This window comes from Hippocampus zosterae, chromosome 16 (assembly GCF_025434085.1).
Source record: "Hippocampus zosterae strain Florida chromosome 16, ASM2543408v3, whole genome shotgun sequence".
Lineage (NCBI taxonomy): Eukaryota > Metazoa > Chordata > Actinopteri > Syngnathiformes > Syngnathidae > Hippocampus > Hippocampus zosterae.
In genome coordinates, this window is record NC_067466.1 from 13,569,438 (window position 1) to 13,590,837 (window position 21,400).

A 21,400-nucleotide genomic window follows, 5' to 3' on the forward strand; every position below is an offset into this window, starting at 1 on the left:
GAGCCAACAGACACAAAACCTTTAATTTAAATAGAAGGGGGAAAAAAATCAAGTTAAAAAACTGTACAGAACATTTAACATTGACTTAAATAAAGACTCCCGTTTGGGGAAAAAAAACCCAAACAAAAGGGTGAGATGGGTGAGAAAAAAAAGGAAAAAGAGAACCAAGTCTTCCAAAATTGCACATTTCAAATGTGAGGCTCCCCCCCGCCCATCATCTTAAACGGACTTAGTGTCTTATATAACCCAAAGTTTCCAATCATAATAAAATAGGCTTTTATATTTAAATATATATTTATATATGAAACATGCTGTACATAGTTGCAGAGATTAAGAAATCCCTTTTTTTAAATTTCACTTTTAACTGACACCCAGCTTTGACCGCCGTTTTGTGCTTTGCTTTCTCTTGAGCAAAGAAAGAAAAAGAAAAATAACCAAGAAAGCAAATAAAAGGTTCTACTGGCTGCTGCCGTTTCGCAAAGAGAAACGTTTGAGGGCTATGTGGATTTTAAGCAGAATCATGAAGGTCCACCAACATTCCAGCTAGTTGGAATTTGATTTTTAGCCAACATTCAACTTACTTGCAGACGTTACAAATTTTTTTCGCATTTTGATCATTTCGAAGGGTCTTATTTTTGGATTCCACTGCATTATCTGCTCACTGTGGTGAAAGCAAAGTGCAAGAGGGGGAAGGAAGCCAACTTAAAGTGACTTCTCCGCGTACTTCCAGTTACGCTCGCGCAGGAGCCCCTTTTGAGATGACAATTGTGATCCTGGTTTGAGGAGAAGATGTTGACAAAAAAAAAAGCAAGTTGCCAATTTAACATCAGCACATGATACAAACAAATCCCAATATGTAAGACCGTATTCCTCCAATAAATATTCGTCCTTTGTTTTCAGTTTTTATCCTTGACTTCCAACTAAAACGCTGGATTGCAGTAGTGACTTTGTTTACTAGTTAGTAGTTAGCGTGAGATGCAGAAGCAGTAGTTGAGTCGGACTGACAAGGAAGCAGACGCCCTTTCCCCCGCCATCCTCCTTGTTTTGGATGCGATGCGGGCGGGTGTCTCCAATTGACTGGCACAGCGCCCAGACCATGCTCCTGGTCAAAATCTTCAAGTAAAGAAGAAGAAAAAGAAGAAAAAAATCCTCCAAATTGGGGGGTGGGGAGGGCTTGTGATCAACACAATTTCTTATATTGGACTTGGAGGCTGTAAACAAGCGGTCCGAGCACCACGGCCAGGGGGGAGGGGCAGGGGCGCCTTGCTTTTGATTTTCAGTTGGCTTGCGAGTTTGTTGTATTCTTCCGGACTGAGCGCAGGTGGGAGAAGAACAGAGTCGGGAGAGAAAACGAAACAAGGCTTCTTGTGGTGTCCACACAGTCAAAGCTCCAGTTCAGAAACATTAAACAATCGTCAAGCAAAGGAAAGCAAAAGATCCCTTATAATTGCACTGGCCTTCCTGGCCTGTTAGCAGACATACACTCACGTACACACACGCGCACACACACAGACACAAACGCATGTAAACACAAAGCGCCTCTGACCCAAAAAGATCCTCATGAAGATGACTTTTGGGAGTAACGTCGTGGGTCGACGTGCAACATGCTGTGAGACCGTAAAGGAGGGAGTGTCGATTTCTTCGTGATAAAATCCCTGTGTTGTGGAGCTATAGGCAATAAAAACGGATAGAATGAGGACTGAAGACCTGATGAGTGGAGGTGTCCAGGTGACGGTGGAGGTGGGGTGGGGGTGGGGGGGGATCAGCGCAAGTGCTCGAGTAAAGGCAACTCTGTGGATTCGACAGGCGGTGCGGGGGCGCCCCCTGCCGGCAGCAGGCAGGAGTCCACTGCCCGCGTCGCTCCCAGCGGATCCTGTGTGGGACTGGCCTCCTGTGGGGGTCCGGGGGGCTGCGGCTGTGAAAAAGGAAGGCGGTTCAAATATTTCAAACGAGTGAATACTTTTGTGATCAGCAATCTTAGTTCTAACCTGTCGCATATGACCAAGAAAGTAAAAAGTAGACTTTTCTTGACACTAACGGGGTAAATGTATTGTTTACTGTGGAACAAATCTAATGCAGTCAAATACAAGTACTGTGGTATATTATGCGAATGCATGTGTATGTATTTACACAAAATTTTTAATCACAAAAAAAAAAAAAAATCCATCCATTAAGACAGATGGGAAGCAAGCGAATCGTGAGCATCACCACCACTTTCGTACCTGCGTGTGGATGGCATGGACGCTTCCTCCATCGCCCTCCGGCGTCGCCGACACACCGTTAAAGCCCTTCCTGCTGGAAAAACTCCACTTCCCGAAATGGCTCTCAAAGTGGAGCATGTTGCCCTGGGCGAGACCAGCCCGCTGGACCGCCCTGTGACCCGAGTTCTCCAAGAAGCCGGCGGGGCAAAAGCGCTCGGGAACCGGCAGAGGAGGCGGCGCCACGGAGCCGCTGAAGGAGAGCTGCGAGTTGGACAGCTGCTGACCCAGCAGGCCCTGGATGGAGGACGTGTGCTGGAGGGATGAAGGTAGTCCCGCATCCATCCGGCCCTCTGATTGGCTGAACAGAGCCAGCGGGAGGGGTTGGGGGTGGTGAGGCCAGTTCTGGCTTGGGCCGACTGGATTGTCAGTACCTGATGGGCAAAAATCAACCCAACAATGAGACCCGGCCGTTCAAACTGTAAAATGAACGGCATCGCTGCACTGTTGAGGCAGAGAGAGGAAAGCGTTTTACCCATCAAGGGCTGCATCGCGGTGATGTGTGGCTGGGGAAGGCCAGAGGCCGGCGTGCTCTGGGTGGTGTGGATGGCGACGTTGGTGGTGATGGAGGCGGAACCGCCGCCGCAGTCCGAGTCCTCGATGTTTCCGCCGCTGTTGCAACCGGCGCCGCATCCTTTCTGCATCCTGTTGGAGAAACCCCACTTGTCGTGCTCACGGCCGTAACCCACGCCGAATCCTACGGTCCGAAAGCGGCATACGGTACCTGTCCCAGCTATTGATGAGCCAGTTGTAGATGTTGTGGGGGCTGACAGGGCCCCCCCACACGGAGCGCAGCTGAGCGTGCCCGCCCGCGTACGATGTGGTGAGGGGCGACACGTAGATGGGGTAGCCGATGGGCTGGTCGCACGATGAGTTGATCATATTCCTCAGGGCCTGCTTGGCGTTCTGAATGCTGCCGCGCTCGGGGTTGCGGTTGCGCAGGAAGACCAGCTCCTGCTGTTGGCCGGCCCACAGCCCACGCACGCACTCTCTGTTCACCTGTAAACGGGGCACAAGGCCGGTCAGTGGGAATCAAAAGGAAAAACACACACAACAACAACACAAAATGGAGGCTGTCCAACCTTGATGACGCGGAAGCTGAGGAACCTCTTGTTCAACATGATGATCTTGTACTCATCGCTGCCGTCGTCCATGATGTGACGCAGCGCCAGAAGAGACGGCATGTTGGCCAGGATGGCGCTGCGCCAAATGGGGTCGCCCTCGTGCGATATCAACATTTTCTCCTCGTTGGTGGTGATGGCGTCGTACAGCACCGTGGGGTCCTCGTACTCATCCGGGGATGTAAAGTGATCCTGAGTGGGGGAGAGAGAGAGAGAGCGCGCACCAGGAGTTAGTATGTAATTCTCCCAGTTCAGGTTTTCCTCTCTGAAGATGTTTCCCGCCGGTTAGAAAAGCACCACCTGATGCAACTTGAGGGACATTCGCACTCCGGGCGCCACGACTCGATTCAACAGGTCCATATCTGCAAAGACCCACTCGTCTCGTGGAGATGTGATGCGAAAGTCTCCCTTGAAGAGGGCGTGGAGGCCGTAGAGGAACGGCTCCAAGCTGCCAAAACCAGAGCGGGGTTTGAACAGTGAACTCTTGCATATTGTGAGCAACCCCCCCCCCCCCTCACCCCACAAAAAAAAACAAATGGTAGTTAGTGCTCCCACCTTGCAGACATGCTGTGGGAGGCGGTGCCCAGAGCTCTTCTTCCCAGGATACACAAGCCAAAACACAGACTGACCAGAGGAGAATCTCTATCACTTGCAACAGGCTGCAACGAAAAATACAAGAAGTCAAAGTTCAAGCAAGTCCAATAAGATCCCGACTTGAGCTTCAGTATGACTTTCTCAAGTCGAACATTTTGAACACAAAGCCCGTGCAAAGACAAACCGTTTGACGCCTGCTGTTGCAATACTGAATCCAGTCCACATAAATCATGCAGAATGAGGAGGGTGTGATCCCGGAGGCCCTGTGGTCGTAATCCTCGTCAATGTTCAGGTTGAAAGTGGGGTCGCTGTCGACGTAGTTGGCTCCAAGACAAGGTCGCAACGCCTCCTGGATCACCTCGTTAGCCAACCATTCCTCCAACTTGGGTGATCGGCTCACGTAGTAAATGATGCTCTGTTGGAGAAAGCAAACGTGTCGCGTGACTAGACAAAATGTGCCTGAAAGTAAAAGCGAAATAATTGGTTTAATTCAGAAATTCTTTTGTCAACCGTGGAATCTGCTTGAGCAAATATTTGTGATTTCACTCAGTATCTCGAAGTCAATAGAGGCATAATGGCTTTCACTGCCAACAGGGGGTGCAATTAATTCAGTCCTGACTACTACTCGCCGGGCTCTGGCAGAAAATCAAAACAGAAAGTGAAACAGTAAAGACATCAACGTTTGGCGCTGGCTTACTTCCACAATAATAAAGAGCAATTTTTGTGGGCAATATTCCACGGCAGTGTGTAATTACAACTTCATATGGTGCAAACTGAACAGAGTGCCACAGGCTGACTGCATAAGTTTGGCGATGAGGGTGGATTGACTGTCCCCACGCAGATTGCGCAAGATGATGTATTATCTCCCGAGGGGAATTCGTACACCGGAGTCACTTTGCTGTCAACAGTTGGCTTATGTTTTTGAATGCGAAGCAATTCCGCTGTGATCCTCCTCCGCTCCTGTTTTTGTTACGCCCTTCCAAGGTCTTCTTGTTTCACGAAATTGACATCGACTTCTCATTTTGTTTGGATTGATTTGCTCTTGTGACAAACCGTTTTCTGGACATCTCACCTTGACATAGTAGGTGATGAGAATCTTTCGGAGGTCAAACACTTGCAGCATGGAGGCGGCGTTGTTGTCGCTGATGCTGTAACCCTCCAGCACGTACTTGGTGGCCGCCACCTCCCAGGCGAGCCAGCGCTGCCCGAAGGCGGCGTTGAACGACAGCATGTGAGGCAGGTGACCCGGCTCGCAGCAGCAGCAGCCCTCGTCCTCCTCGACGCCTTCTGTGATGGCCTCGACTTCCCTCTGCTGACAGTAGGTGCCTGCGGGGAGAAGACCGAGTCCATGTAAAATGCATCGCGCGAACACAAGACGGGGGCGGAATCCAAAATTCTGCCTTTACAGAGATGATCACTCGGTTTTGTCAGAAAAGTCACAATCGAAGAACATTTTGGGGTTGTAACTTGCAGTGAGAACCTTACAGCGATATGCATAATAATAATAATAATAGTTTTCAGTGTGTTGGAAGGGCAAACCTACAGTACAGATAATTTCTTTCTATGATCTCTGCAGATTTTCACCTTGTGGTCTGGAACTCAGCCCTCGCTAAGAACGAGAGTTCACTGTACGGCTCTTCAATTAAATTAGAAGTACCTTAAGTCGAGGGTGGTGAATTATTGTTCAAGACGACTGGGGGAATCAAAGCCGAGAATACAGAGCGAGTGATTCAGGGTAACGTTGTCATTTCTCCTCGATTACCGATAAATCTGAATATAGAAACGGGTCTTTCTTCCAAATAAAAACACGTGCAATGTGAGAACTCCGAACGACCTTGTCAGCTGTATTTTGATCATATCGCTCGTTTTCTGTAAATAGCTGCAGTTGCATGAAGACACTTGGAGTTAATCATCTGAGCTCTTTTTAGTGCAGAAGACCAAACCATTTATTCCTATACCGCTCAAGCAGACACAGACCCCCACGCGCCCTATATTTGTATTCATCAGACCATTTCTACCATTTGAAAATGCGGATTGCTGCTTACCTCTGAATTCCAGCCCCCTCAGCTGAAAGGTGACCAGGCCGTTGCCGATCTCGATGACGTGCACCAATGCGTTGAGGTAGTCGGAGGCGAGAATGAAGCAGTCGCCGGTGTTATAGTTGCCCCAGCGGCCAAGAAGCAGATCTCCACACAGGCTGTGCTGCAGCGAACGGGTCAGGTGCTCGTAGAAAATGGAGTTGAGGTTGTTGTCGTCGGCACCTGGTAGGAAAAGGCGGGAGGCGGCATCATAGCAACAGTGACACATCACCTGAGCGATGTCGAAGAAGCAGACATGATCAACGGTGTCAGAGGGCAGACCTGGATTACGGTCCAGTTGAGTGGCAAGTCTGGTGTTGGAGTGGTCAACTCTCTTGGTGCTAACAACACAGAACAGCATTAGCACTCTGCTGGTCACATTTGTTTTCGGGCTCATGTATACAATACAATCTTGATTTATGTAGAAATGTAAAATAGTTTATTCTGCACACTACATAAACATGGAAATGTGTATTTTCAACCAATCAATTGTTAAATTAAAAAAATGAATAAATACAGTGATCCCTCACCACTCTGCCAAATAAGAATAGAAAAATGAAATTAGTTCAACTAATAGAACAGGACTCTTGATCTTGTAAATGCTAGGTGGGCCGGATTAAAGAAAGTGGCGGGCAGCATGTGGCTACAGTGTGGAATAAAGCTGCAGGTTTTTAAACGACATACTTGTAGTCCCGCTCCCAGAATTTAACAGGTCTGGTGTATGAGGTGACAAACACGGCGCTGCCGAGGACCGGGTTGAGAGGGGTAGAAAAGATGGCTGAAAAGATGGCTTGCACAAAGAGCACGGCAGAGTCTGCAGAGAAAGGGCGTTAAGGGCATCTTGGGAGGAAATGAAGCAATCACGGACGTCTCATTGCATGAATGGGGTTTAAGGATACGTGGCACGGCAAAGGGCTGGGCGAAGGCGTGGAACGCCGAGCCCCACGTGATCTGCCAGGGAGCGATGTAAGTCAACACGAAGCGTAATTTATACAACAGGTCCCACATCTGAGAAATCAAAATAAGATGCGCTGTTATTTCATGATTTTTTTGGGCTGTATAAAAAAAAATAAACATGTGAAATGAGTGACGCCCTGCAAACCGACCTTGCTGAAAAGAATGGACATGAAGTAGTAGTCGATCAAGAAGGTCTCCGAGAAATGCGGGTAGTCGAAGTGGAAGAAGAGCGTGGTGAAGCAGAGCGTGACGTACTGCTGCGAAGGGGCGCAGAAGGACGAACGCAGCAGCTTCATGCCAGCGACTGAAATGAAGAGTGCTCGGCTGCTGGAAGACAGGCCAAGAGGACAACGGTGAGACGCCGTGCTTTCAAAATATATTTCGGCAGATTTTGCCGAAGAGCAATCAACGTCTCGGGCATACACGACGAAGCACCAATTGTGTAAGCCTCTTGCCGTCGTGACTTACTAGATGTCCAGCTCTTTATGATTCTGGCCAACGGCGCGTGCTTCCGTCGTGAGCGAGTTGAGCACGACCGCCGGATAGATGAAGTACTTCTCCACACACTGAAGCCACGCGTACAGCTTCTCGAACCACATCAGCTGAGCAGCATCTGGTGACCGACAAAAAGATCTTGCCAAATGGAAGACACGGAAGGTTGTTTTTTCTTGGGATATTCAGAGTGATGAAAGAAATACGCTTGGCACAATGGAGTGAGAATTCAAAGCGCTCACACCGACAACGTGATGTTATTTTACACCGACTTAGATCCGAGGAAGCAAGTTCAACAGTGAGAAGAAAAATAACTCAATTGCCGGCGCACTGTGAAAATCCCCGAGACATGATGGAGGTTAAATGCATTTCTCAACAGCACTTCAACTTGAGACCTTGCCGGGTTTTCATTTAATCCTCGGCGACGCCGCCAGAGGGAGAAGCCGATAATGGCCCTTACATTTTACAATGACTTGAGCCGGAGCGGATCCAGAACGATGAGATACTCACCTCGGACTTCGAACTGACTGTACTCTTTGGATCGGAGCACGGGGTGAGCTAGGCAGAACCATGGCAGCTGTTTGCGGAGCTGAGGCAAGAGATAGTGAGTAATAAAGCCCACGACCCCCGCCAGGATATACAAGACAAAGCTGAGCGCAGGCTGTGGGGCAAGAAGAGCACAACGAGGACAAAGTGAGCAATCAACATCAAATGGCGTGAAGGCAAAGTGGTCGAATAATGTCGCAAGCTTTGTACTAACCTGTAGTGCGATGAAAACTGTGCTGGCACTGATGGCGAAAGTGATCACGGCCATGAGGGGGCACATGACAAGGTCTGAATGAAGAATTTCTTTCTACGGTGGAGAAGGCAAAATGGCTTTAAAGTGACGGACTTTCTGAAATCAGAGGAGGAAAGGTGAGGAAGCCTCGATTTTTACCACGGAGTTGCAGAGCTTCTCTGGAAGAGGATCCTTGATCTCCACGGGGGGTTCTTCTGGTGTGCGATTTTCCAGCTCGGGGAATAATTTGGATCGGACCAATGACCTGACGTAGAACGAGCCGGGGGGAGGGGGGGGGGGACAAAGAATGAGCCAACTCCACATTTCAAAATGGACAGGTGAGAGGTTGATAAGGACATTTTCACGTGTGTGGAATTGAAAGCGGGATCTACTGTGCTGTTTCCCGGCCTTCACTTTGCCAATCTATGTTGCTTGCTTAGAAAGAACAACAACAAGATCTATTTTTTAATTATCTGAACAAACCATCCCCAAATGTAAGAAATTGTTATTCATGACTCCGTGACGCAATATACTAACCACAGGATGGTGGGGTCACTGCTTTGGCGACTCAGGTGGTAGGACAAGGCAAGCAGCAGGCCGCAAAATACAGAAAACAACACCGGCACGTGGGCGTCTCCCCACGGCGCCTTTGAGCGGTAAGAGAACAGAGTTTGACCACTGCAGCATCAGGTTTCAACATTGTACTGAACAAGTGGTCATGTTGCGCTCACATTTATGGCGCCGAGGCAAAATCCATACAACAGAGCGGCCACTAGCACGCTGCGTATGAGGCTGAACAGAGACGAGAGGGGACTGGTGGTGGCTGAGGAGAAAAGAGGAGCGGATCAATGCGGCGCGCAAACATGGAGTTCAAGCCGCTTATCTCTTTTACTGATAAGGCAAAATAATACATTGTGAATGCTGAAGAGCCACGCTCTTACCTGTTCCACCGAAAACGTGCATGTCGATCTGCTCCAACAGACACATGACAAAAGTATTGACCTGAGGTAGCAAGCCAAACAGGAAGATGACCGGGAAACACAATGCGAACACTGTGTGTGTGGCGGGGGGAAGAGATAAAACAGAATAGGTGATGCGTTTCTAATCCTCACAGGTGCTTCCTTTTTCCGGAGGCTTAAAAAAATCAAGTAGTGCAATTGAAATGAAGTGGGAAGATTTACCCAGCAGCATATCTCGGGCACAAAGCAGGAAGTGTGCGGAAAAGAAGGTGACGCCGTAGAGGGTGAACGGTTGCAGGCTGTCAGCGCGGCCAGACAAATCAAAGATCCAGATCATCACGCAGCACAAGCAGAAGTAAACAGGCCGACTGTACACGATGATCCAATTGTGACCCTGTTCGCAACAGAAAAGGGGCATAAAACGTCTCCAACCAGGTTAAACGGAAAGTTTTGACGACAGGAGAGCAAAGCCAACACTCACATGCATGGGAGAGGCTGCGTCCGGTTGTACGCTCTGAAACACAACGGGTCTGTTTAGAAGCGTTCGAAATGTCACGTGGATTTAGTTGAAGAAAATGACTGGCCGCATACGAGACAGGAACGGCAACTAAGAGACCGATAACATTTAGTTCTGATTTGTGTACCTTCAGTAAGGAGTATTGGCAACTTGCAATGACCAGGCAGAACTGGAAGACCCAGATGTCCCTAAAAAAGCCCTGCAGCAAAAGTTGGAACCCCAAGAAGGCCACCAGGCTGGCCAGCACCACAGCAAACACGTTTTCTCCCGCGCGACGGTTTCTGAGGACAGGATCATGTTTTATTTTCATCCACTCACTTATCTCCTCCAGCATTTAATGAAATACAACTTTGTAATCTGATTAAACCAAAACATCTGTAAAAAAATAAAAATAAAAATAATAATCTGCCATTACAAAAAGCATTACAATCTATTACACTATTTTTATCTCATCGATTTGTTGTGGCGTATTAAATGTAGTGACCAGGGCATATGTATTTCTGACATAAATGTAACACGGTTGCAAATATTGCATGACATCTGTTGAACGGGAAAGGTTTACCTGTCCAACAAGGCTAGAAGTGCCAATCGATCATAGCGGACCCTGAGCCATTTCCCAGGCAGGACCCAAAAGCGATAGTATTGTTTTGGTTTTGCCTTCTCCTCGATCATCAGCGTGTTCTCTTGCGACTCCTGCAGAGACTCGTGATCCAGGTCGAACTGGAAATACGTTGAGAAGCAGACGGTGAATTTTAGAAGATGCTTAGGAAGAACCAGGAAAAAAAAAAAAAGCTCACCTCAGGCATTTCCAACGGAACCCTGCGCACCTGCATGCCCTGTAGGACCACTGGTCTAGGCTGCAGCATGGACAGGACCGGTGCTCCTTCCTGGATCTCTGTGGAGGTGAAGCTTGAGGATTGAGACTGCCTCTCCCTTTCCCTGAAAGCAAGACATTCCTTTTATAGTATTTGTCAGGTGTTTGCAATGTTCTTGGAATTGATGCGATGTTTACAATTACGATTCCATCGATTGTGTTTGATGATTTGATTCTTTTATCAATACTTTTTTTAAGGGTGACGGGGGAGACTAAAAAAGATCAAGATCACCATGACGGTCTTCTCAACCGTACGCATCAAACAAACGGGCACCCGAAGCAAAAAAAAAAAAAAAAAAAATCCACTTTTTTTTTATAGAGGTACTAGAATTAGTCCATTACTTGTTTTTTTTATTTTAAGCATTGCAACTCACTGAACTGGGTCCTCGTATCCTCCGCCAGCAGGCCCAAATGTGTAGGACCTCTTCACTCCTGATACACAACAGACAGAATAATAAGGGAGAAAAAAAAAACAACCCCATCAATTTCCTGCTGTGTCCCTGCTTTGAACGGATGCTGCTCTCTTCCCATTTAACTGACAGGACATGAAAGTTGCACTGATCTTCTCATTAATCTCCGGACATGAAAAGAGCAAAGCGCCTTTTTCGAAAACGTCATGCTCGTTTCCTCAAAAGCCACCAACTCACCGCTCTCATCAAAAAAGTAGTGCACGGCCCCCTCTGATGTGTCGTCGAAGGTGGAGGCCTCGTGGATGCCGCTGCGGGGGAGTAGAAGTGACGAGGCAAACTGTAAGGCAGAGGGGAGGGTGCGGGTCCGCGAGTGGGAGGAAGCCCGAGCCCTTTGGAGGTCCTGAAGACTAGTGGTTTAAAGACAGGCGTAACATTAAAATGAGGTTTGAACTTGACATCTTTCAATGATTAGGCTTCGCTAGGAATTCCAATACGTATGGATCTGTGTGCGAATAAATCAGCGTCCTCCCTTGGGCTTGCCTCGTGGGACTGACCTAGGAGGGGATCCCATGGTGGAGGGCGGTGGTGTCGGGTTGGTCCCTGCATTGTGTCTCCTGCGGATGGCCTGGGTCCTCTTCACGCTGCTGACTGAGTCATGCTTGCCACCGTCTTCTGGAGCCAGAGCTGCGGGGAGGGTTAACTTCATCAAGCACCACACAGAATGCTGCACGACGGTGACGTGATTTCATTCCAAACGAGTATAAAAAAAACCCTCATACTGCAACTGCATGGTACCAAAATTGAGGTGTACACATAATGTGGCTCGTTGCCTGGGAAATGACATTTTTCTTTTTTAAACCTGAAATGCAGATTATGACCGTCCCCTTCATGGCAGATTTTCAGTGAATTAGACTGTGTTACGATGTCACACTACTCACGAGTGTACGTATGTCGCTGAAGCAGGCTTGAGGGTGCCAAACCACATCATGGTGAGATGAACAGAACAGCACGGCGCATACTTACCAACACGTCTTTGACATTTTGAAGCTATATTTGGCTATCCTTAAAACAAACAGGCAACACAAACATCAGCTCACCTCCCCCTACCGCTCCCTCTTCGGTCAAGTCGCCAGCTCGCCAGCCCATTTGGTTGCCAGCCCAGGAGCCTCCGAGAGAATCCAGACGAAGAGGATGAGATACCGGGAAACAATCAATGTGGATGGTACGAGCTTCCAAGTCAGACTTGGAGATGGTGAGGGTGCGAGGTGCAGGGGTGGAAGTGGAGGGCATTGAATGCAGAGCCGCAGGCGGTGCTGCTGCGCCGCTCTGACTTGAACCCGCCCCATCCATGCTGAGCACCCTGGCGTGCGTCTTGGCGCTGGCTGTGCTCGAAGAGCGCTGAGCGGCACGGGAATGTGAGGGGCCGCTAGGTTCGGCCAAATCCCCTTCCCGTGGAGGAGGAGGCTGAGCGGCCGGCGGGAGCTGTAAAGCGGCGCCGGCATTCGCGAGATCTGGGGAGTAGCAGGAGGTAGAGGAACTGGAGTCGTCTTCGTCTGAACTGTAGCGCCGCTGAGAGCCTAGACTGGATGCGGCACTCATGTCGCTGCCGTCGTCCTCGTCGCTCGAATCTTCAAAAAGGCTTTCGCTGTAGGCCTTGGCACCGAGCTTGTTGCGCACCGGGATGTAATCTCTGTGTTGTCTATGATTGTGATGTCGCCTGTAAGAGCCGCAGTCAAAACTGCCGCTCACCGCCCCGGCTCGCCTTCGCGGAGCTCTCCGTCGGCCCGGCTTGTGGCCCACGCTACTGCCGCTGGCCCGCAGCAGCTTCAAGTCTTTGGGACGCACCACCTGCTGGGCATCGTGATCAGACAGCAGGAACGGGGTGGAGGATACGGGCAAAGAGGGCTCGGAGCACACGGAACCCAGGGCCAGCCCTGAGGGCACTGAAGTGGCCTGCCGAGGCGGAGGTAGCGGGGGAACTGGGGCGGCTCGGTCCAAATCACAAACGTCTGAGTGGCCGCTAGTTGAGGGGGAAGAGTTGTGGAAAGCGGGGGCTTGTGCAATCATATCAGACGGTAAATCATCTCCTTCAACAAGCGTCCTGTCGAGCGCCAGGCTGGGGGAGATATCTTTGGAGGGGGAGCGCAGTAACACGCTGTCCGACAGGTCGTCCGTATCGCTGCCGTCCTGTTCCGCTGGGATGTCCGTGTCCGCAGGGACGGCGGCGCCTGCCTTCGGCACCGTCGTAGGTGCCGGTCCGTCAGTGAGTTTCGGCTGGCTGAACGATGGACTTTCAAGCTGGGTGGAGTCCGTCTTTTCACTGCGGTAGCTGCTGACGGTGCTTAGCGTCTCGCGGTCGGTGGCGGCACCCCCGCCGCTAAAACAGCTGTCCGTGGATCCGGCAGCTAATGCCACCCCACTACGACAGCCCGGGTACTCGGTCCCGGGCACAAACACCACCGGGTCGAGGCCCAGCCCTAAGAGATTTTCACTCAGCTCTTCACTCAAGCTACTCTTTATGAGGGGACTAAGGGGCGTATCCCCAAGACTGCCAGACTCAGCAGACGGCCCAAGGGGAGAATAAGCTAACCCGTTGTCCTCCGGAATCTTTTGAGGCACCTCCACTTGCTGCAATGGCTCTTTCTCGCCTCCATCTTCTTGACTGGAAGGTGAAGGGGGTACAGAAAGATATTCTCCCGGTTCTCCAAATCCAGACGCCACTCCGGAGAGTCCGACGAGACCTGGGAAATTGCCTCCCAGAGCGGCAGCAATGCAAGACTGGACGACACTCGGAGCTCCTGCACAGGCACAGCGATGAAATTTGGATTAAAACACAGCTGGACTCTCTGAACTTTATTAATGCAAAATTAGGGACACCCTATCCAATCGCATGATTGGGCCGATCTCGTGATTTTAAACTGATAGGGTATCCATCAGTTTGATTCATTTCCTAAGGATTTAAAGATCGAAAAGCTCCAAAATAATCTAAATAGCTTGCCATATACAACATATCTTTGTTTTATAAGACAAACTGTCGTGTTTCCATTTTTTTTTAATTATGAGCTTCATCATCACAGTGCTGTCTTATGCAAGTTTTGAGAAGACGAGCAGACTTACTGGTGGTGTCCTGAGAACTCTGCCGCAGCATTTCACGATGAGCAGAAGTAACAATCACATTATTGCTTCCCTGTTCCCGCATTACATCTTTGATATCTGAAGAGAACCACAAACAGACATGGTTTAAATATCCAGAATTTCACGTTATATATTTGCACTTGAGGTAAGAATAAAACACAAATGCTAACCTTTTGTTCCCCCCGAATCCTCAAGTTGGGGCAAGAACTCCTGAATAATAGAAACAGTCATATGAACAACAGATCAAAAGCTTTTGGACCAAAGCGAACAAGTTGATGTTCCTCACCGACACCTGGTTGAGTCCAAACAGCGAGTGCTGAGAGCTGCATCGCACTGGAGGCGTCGAATTAACCTTCCGAAAAACAGTCATCTCTACGCCAGCATGAATATCCCTGGAGCACATTGAAAGAATATCCAATGTAGGGCCGGGATATTTCACTCAAATCACTGCCGTTTCCCTTTGTCACAAACCACGCACTCACCTGGGTTGACACCCATCCTGGCCACCCGAACCTTCGTCCCCTTCTTCTGTCCTCGGAACTTCAGCTGTGAGCGAGGCCTGTTTCTTCTCGATAATCTCCCCGAGGTCAAACATGGCGTGCAGCCGGTAGTTCACCACTTTGATAGTGGTGAAAAAGACGGCCACCACAGCCGAGTACAAGCCTGCTATCAGCAAGCTGGCGGGGAAAGCCTGTGACAAGCACATGAAACCATTTGAACACGCACACACAGACAAACACCCACACACTGGGCACTCAAAACGGAAAGGTGCTCACCATGTACAACAAAAATGGTAATGCCAGCAGAAATATCCACAGGTAGAGATGAAAGCAGTTGGAGAAGGTGCTCTGATGGGGGTCCACATACCACCCACCGGTGAGCGAGGCCCACACGCCCTGTCGTAATATCTGAAGCGCCTGGGAGCCCATCTCTCCGCCTTCAGGGGGAACCCGCAGCTGAAAGAGCCGCCCCAACACGGTCGCGGAGAAAACTGTGGAGTTGGAGCCACGGTGTCTTGTGTCTATGCTGGCACTTCCATTGGGGATGGCAAACCAAGCGAGACTTTCTCATGGAGAATAACACTTTGGAGTCTTGGATGTGGACACACTTCAGTTACGGTCAGGAGTCTTTGCACATTCTGGCACCGCTGTGTGCTCCTTCCCCTCACAGATGATGCCGCACGACTTGAGCCCAATCCTTGAAGGGTATTCGGGTGAGTGACTTTGTAGCACATTGGAAACCCAGCAAGTGTGTGAAAAAACACTCATCTGGAAAAAGAGAGAACAGCATTCGATGGGTACAATAAGCCTGAAAGCAAAACACAGCAAGCATTTTTTTTTATTAGAAAAGACAACTGCAGGATGATTCTTATTTCCCAAAAAAGTTGGGGCGCAAATTGATAAATAGGATGAAACTAAAGTTTCACAGTGACATTCAGTTTTGTCTTCAGCAAGTGAAATTAAATGCATGCTCAATCAGATTCAGGTCTGGTGATTGACTTGGCCTTTCATAACATTCCACTCCTGAGTCTTAAATGCTTCAGATTTGTAATATGCTTCGGATTCGGAAGTGCTGTCTAAAGAGTTCTGAGACATTTTACTGAATATGAGCATATAATATTACCCTGGCTTAGACACTTCAAAATTCATCCTGATGCTTTTGGCAGCAGTCACGTCATCAATAAATATGAGGCAAACAGTTCCACAGGCACCCATATACGCCGACATGGCCATGGTAAAGCTGAGCGCCCCATTATTTTTGCTCTGCACGTTATTTTCATTTCAAATGTATTGTGGTGGTGTTTGGAGCCCAAAAGATGAGAATTTGGTTATGGTCTTAATAATTATGATTTATTAAAAAATGCGTACAGCACAACGACCCTGCCTCACACAGAGAAGCGTGTCTTCTACCTGTATATTGGGGGGGGGGGTGTTAATATATATATGTATTGTATTGTATATATATTTTAAATCACCTTTCTCTAAAATACAGTGTACTTGTATACCACTGCAAACTGCAACTATCATCCACAATGTAGTTTAATTAACACCTCTAAAAGTAATTAGAATTGTGTTTATTATTATTTGTTTTAATCTCAGCTCCGAGGGCCTATTATAGTGTTCTCTCAACTAGATGACATTTTCTAAGAGGCATTAGCAGGCTAACAAACAATTCCGTCTCGCTTGTGACTATATTTGTAATAATCGGGAAAAACTGAACTCGATCGAAGCACCAACAGCTGCTATCACCGCGGCGTGTGCGTGGACATAATCGATACCCGCACTAAACAACACACACGCTGACATTCGGTGTTAAACATTAGATGACTTAAGCTACAAACCGGCTAATGCTAGGCCTCCAGTAGTTGCAATCCAATCTGCTCGCTGTCACTCTCGTGAGTAGGGGAAACAATTAGTAGTCGTACAAACCCGAGCAAGACCTAAACGTTCACAGTTTTAAATGTTGGCGTGAGCTCACGTTCTCTTGACAGAGGGTACAATTAAGATCGTGGTTGAAACGCTTCTCACATTTGAATCCCAGCACAGCGTAGAGTTAGCTTTAGCCGTCCAGCTTGGCTCACATCCTTCTTCCGCATCCACTCGCAAAAATCTCAGAGCTTTCCTTCGCCGGGATGCTAGCGAGCGATCTCCGGGGAAAAAAAGAAAAGCTGTAAGATATAGGCAGAATTTTCCCTCCTGACGAAGGGCTAATTGTTCATTTCACGACGGTCCCTGGTCATCTTTCACATTTTAGTGGGACGGACATGCCTCTGAACGGGAGTCCCCATTCATGGTCAACGTCAAACGGGTCTTTAGCGAGGACAGGGAATGTGTTTAAATGTTTCGGAAAGGCAGGCTAACTGTAGCTGCTAAGGTGCTAGCCAACAACTAGTTGGCTGCTCGCGCGCGCGCACGGACGCACGCTCCAGTGAGTAATCGACGAGAGATATTCCCATGATGCTGATTGGTCACATTCAATGACGTCATCAGGGAGGGGCCTATGCCTCACATTTAAAATGGACCAGCATCAATTTTATACGACCGCTTTATTAGGTACGGCTTTACAAGCTTCAGGGCTAAGTGTGCCGTACAGGGCCGCTCCGTTCTTCAAACCAGCTCACGGAGTTCAGTAATATGTCTTTCACTAATTGAGGCTTTTCACACTCAAATTAAGACTTATTATCTCATTAAATAACTGGTTGTTCCATTTATTGTGGATAGTAAAAAAAAATAGCAAAGTGAACAATATTGCATAATTTATGTCCTACAATAATTTGCTGATTGAAGTCCCTGTAAAGTGAAAATAGCATCTTATAAATTTAACATCACAGAGAAGAGTGTTGACTGCACTCAACTTTTACCTGTCACTCAGATACGTTCCTGTAAATACCGTACATGTGTGCTCAGTTATCTATGTGTGCGCTGCCGCTATATTTAGTTAACTTTCAGTGAAGTGTCTTACGTGGACCCACACACAACACAAAACGTTGGAAGATGCCGGTCCACACTCCACAGGCTATTGAGGCCCGCTAAACCTATAGCTTGCCAGCTCCATAGCCCACGGCCCACCGTTTCCACTGTATTTGCCTTCATGCTGACTTTTAAGTGTAGTGATTTAATTTTACGAGTTTAATGGATGTAACTGGTAAAGGGATGTCACATAAGAGAGGGTGAAAAGTGGTACACTTGCCTGTATCCTGTGCCGCATGCAGGATTTAGTTCTCACTCCAGAACAACATAAATGTGAATTGTTGTCTGGGTTTTGTGATTAGACCAGGGTGTAATGTAGTCTGCCTTTCTCCAGGTGCAAGCCAGGCTAGGCGCCAAACAGCTCTTTGACTCTTCACGTCTTCAAAAGTAGCCTCCTGGATGTACCACCTTGGGCTTTAGGAAAGTGGGTAATAAAAATGACAGAGCCAAGTGGAATGAATAGGGAGGTTGCTCCTGTAAGGCAATGTTCTTCTCAGCCAGGACTTGTCAGATGCTCAAAGTATAGTGAGCAGACACGTTATGATCGGAAGATCAATCATTGAACTTTGGTGCTAATCCTAAAAAAAAAAATCAAGGTCTGTGTTTTTCACTGTTTCGATTAGAACATATCTTTCCATAAGCAAAAAGCTTCTCTCGGGGAGGTACTAACTTGTGTTCATTATACAATTCTTTGTCTTTTCAGCAGGGGGTAGTGAAACGGCATAGAAACCATCATTGCGCCTGAGCGCACATTTTAGTCCCACAATAATTAAGCCTGTTGAAGTCTGTGCATTTGAGAAAACAGGACAGATGAATTATTACAACTATGTGGAGTACAGTACCCAGACGTGTATTTTCTCATGCCGCGTGTCATGTAAATGTAGCAGAATTTCAACGCACAGAAGACATTAACACCATCTATGATTCATAGATGGAAGTCGTCATGTATTAATTCGTATGATTACATAAGGCGTGCTCTTTCTCAACCGTCCGCGAAGACAGAGCTACTTCTTTATTTGTGTAAATATATTTTGGCATAAAGTTAAACTCGCTTCCTCTAATTCCTATATTTTTTCACTCACACTCCCAGCATTGTAAATTCATATCTACCGCTCTCATCCCTATTGCAAAATACCCTCTCCACAGCAGACCCAACTGTGATGCCTATTTCTATTCTTAAGTATAAACAACAACAAATAAGCCTAAAACACTTCAATTTAAGGTAACTGTTGGACATCAGAGCCCAGACAAGCCCGACTAAGGCGTCGCCTGAGGAGAAGAGAGAAGTACTCTGCAAGGAAACGAGAGCAGATAGCGAGCCCGTGATGATGAAACTCTAGTGCAAGAAACATTTGTAAACCACACCATGGTCTCCAACTTGTATGAAACGCTGTTCTTGCGTGGAAAAATACGTTCGCCGTATCACTCGTGTGTAAATTCACGGCAGTGTCAATTCATAGAACATATTTATTCCTCAACCAGAGTCACCGGTCGACCAGTGCGACCTTTGATTAAAATTCATCATGATGTTCTGTGAGAGTCGGCAGCGTTCAGATGATTTATGCATTGATTAAAACTGTAATTGCTTGACTTAATTCAATCGCAAATCACATGTCTGACCTCAACTGCGCTGAGCTATGAATTCCGATGCATTCATCAACATAAGAAGTTGCATTTTGCCCAAGAAGCAGCACACAACACAAATGTGTACAAATTATATCATCAAGTGTATTGTTATTTTTTGATGTTGTATCTTTATGCACGTCCTGTACACATATTGAGATCCATTTCACATGAACACTATACAATAGCAACGAGTGAGGGATGGAATATTTTCCGAGCGCAGAACAGCTCACGTCGAATGGCACTTTTCATGAAAGTAAAAAAAAAGTAACAGGGGAATCACAGAGCATGAATAATAAGTCAATGCAGACAGAACCCAACAGAAGAATGGCTTTATATTATTAGATCCATTGAGTAACAGATTCAGCACATATAAAATGCACAATGCAATCAAACCAAAACCTCAGTTTGTCCCATTCTCGTGTTTTCGCTGCTTAATCGGAGCCATGAATAATGCAGGAACACAAGATGTTTGCAGCTATCCGAAAGAGAGTGTGTGCTTTTTGTCTCGAGTCAAAGGCAATCTAAAATGGAACATGTTAGGAGGAGCGGTGGACAAGGTACATCGAAATATCAGAGAAATATCAATACAATTCACACATCATCAATTATTCATCTCATGGAATAATCTTTAAGTCACTGATAGAAAAAAAAAACAATACATGTTTGTCATCTTAACAAGGAATATCTATGCCTCCACGATATGTTTACATTTGCTGTGTGCTTTTGGATCATCCCGTAAAAGTTTTTTTTTTTTCCTTTTTCCCCCCATGGAAGGTACAAGATGGACAGTGAGCTGGCTTCGTAGTAGTCACTTTCCAAGAAGCAACGATGGGGAAGAATGTTCCGCAGCCCCAAAGTTGGGCCGCAGCGTTTTTGGGTCGTCGTGAAATCTGTGAGGGAGTTGGGGGAGAGGGGGACGAGCATCTCGGACGCTGATTCTTCTCTGTAACTTTGCATCCGCAATGCCTCTTGAGTGTGCTAGCCTCTATATATACATACAAGCAATGTTTACAGATATACCTTCACTTGGTGTAGACGGAACTTTTCACATTTAACCCTAGGTTGAATTAAACGCCACACCGACCACAGAGAAATAAACGACTCCCATCCGGCTTGCTGCAAAGTGTTGAACGAAATCACTTTTTAAACATTCTGTATTTTTCATGAGGATCATATCTTGCGGACAGAGGCAGGGCAAGCTGGAGCGGGGGTTGAGGGGTGTTCTACCCCTCATTATGCAACATGGTAGAGGAGATGACATCTTACAGAAATGAAAAGGTTTCCTTCTCTCCTTTTTTTTTTTTTTTTTTGCTCATGTACCACAAAAACTCGACAATGGTGTCGGTTCTGCATTATAGGCAGGGGCTGGAGAAACGGAACACACCCTTGTTATAATCACATTTTTTTTTTGTGTCTTCATGAAAAATAACCCAACTGTAAGACCGAAGTGAAAAGTCACTCGGCTGACCTCAGGGTCAACTACTAGCTATTGGTAATATTCATGATTTTTTTTTTTGGGCTTAGACGGTTTTTCCCGAGCAGACAGAGGAGGGAAATATCAGTTTTTAAAACGCTTGTTAAGGTCATGTCAATTGCCACCAAAACCTCGTCGACATGACCACCGAGTTTATAAAGGTTAAACACGAGGAATGATTTTTTGTTTTCTCACCCAGAAATTAACATGTCGAAGCAGGTTTTGATTTATTACATTTGGAGCGTTTTTTTCTCACAGCTGGAACTGGGGATTTTGTCAAGGTTCGGGACCTACGGTCCTGTTCCAAAGCTGAAAACTTTCAGCATGACAATGACCCTCAAACAAAAATCCAAATCAACAAAAGGCTTCCAGCGAGGATTAAAATTTTCAAATGACCCACTGCTATCTTCCAAAAAAGACTTAATGCTTTAATTAAAGAAAAGGTGCTCGAACGAATAATTTGAAGGCATACATATTAATTTGACTATGTTATCAGGGCCTAAGCATGCGGTGCCAAGGCCCCTGAAAAATTGCTTTGTCATTCTTACTCTTAGAACAATGAAATAACATTTTTAAGGATTTCTAATTAAGTAAATCACCGAATACCACTAGTGTAAACTGCTCGTACGCAAATGTATTGGCTTGTGTGTTCGAGTG

The 21,400-nt window shown here is 47.1% G+C and overlaps 1 protein-coding gene and 1 long non-coding RNA gene across 6 annotated transcripts; one reads left to right on the forward strand and one right to left on the reverse strand.

Annotated features, from left to right (window-relative positions):
• Window positions 1-2: 2 nt before the first annotated feature.
• Window positions 3-17,109, reverse strand: LOC127588422 (pecanex-like protein 3). Of its 5 annotated transcripts, none has more exons than XM_052047129.1 (36): window positions 16,702-17,109; window positions 14,950-15,441; window positions 14,656-14,864; window positions 14,460-14,565; window positions 14,344-14,383; window positions 14,156-14,251; window positions 12,136-13,836; window positions 11,593-11,722; window positions 11,276-11,445; window positions 11,003-11,060; window positions 10,552-10,693; window positions 10,317-10,474; window positions 9,882-10,035; window positions 9,719-9,751; window positions 9,460-9,631; window positions 9,220-9,330; window positions 9,010-9,101; window positions 8,816-8,925; window positions 8,438-8,543; window positions 8,261-8,353; window positions 8,011-8,161; window positions 7,477-7,621; window positions 7,158-7,332; window positions 6,951-7,059; window positions 6,736-6,865; window positions 6,334-6,392; window positions 6,019-6,234; window positions 5,046-5,299; window positions 4,158-4,388; window positions 3,935-4,038; window positions 3,680-3,827; window positions 3,341-3,571; window positions 2,983-3,257; window positions 2,734-2,903; window positions 2,223-2,632; window positions 3-1,915 (listed from the first exon to the last, which is right to left on the reverse strand). In XM_052047129.1, exons 2-36 carry the CDS (start codon window positions 15,100-15,102, stop codon window positions 1,763-1,765), a joined length of 6,795 nt encoding a protein of 2,264 aa, XP_051903089.1. In that variant the 5' UTR covers window positions 15,103-15,441; window positions 16,702-17,109; the 3' UTR covers window positions 3-1,762. The 5 variants fall into 5 exon arrangements, with proteins under 5 accessions (XP_051903089.1, XP_051903090.1, XP_051903086.1 ...); XM_052047130.1 differs by having other exon boundaries at window positions 3-1,909; window positions 7,158-7,335; XM_052047126.1 differs by having other exon boundaries at window positions 7,158-7,335.
• Window positions 17,110-17,412: 303 nt separating this feature from the next.
• On the forward strand, window positions 17,413-19,537 carry LOC127588447 (uncharacterized). Its single transcript, XR_007959080.1, has 2 exons — window positions 17,413-18,212; window positions 18,306-19,537. It is a non-coding gene; the product is annotated as an uncharacterized LOC127588447 (long non-coding RNA).
• The last annotated feature ends 1,863 nt before the right edge of the window (window positions 19,538-21,400 follow it).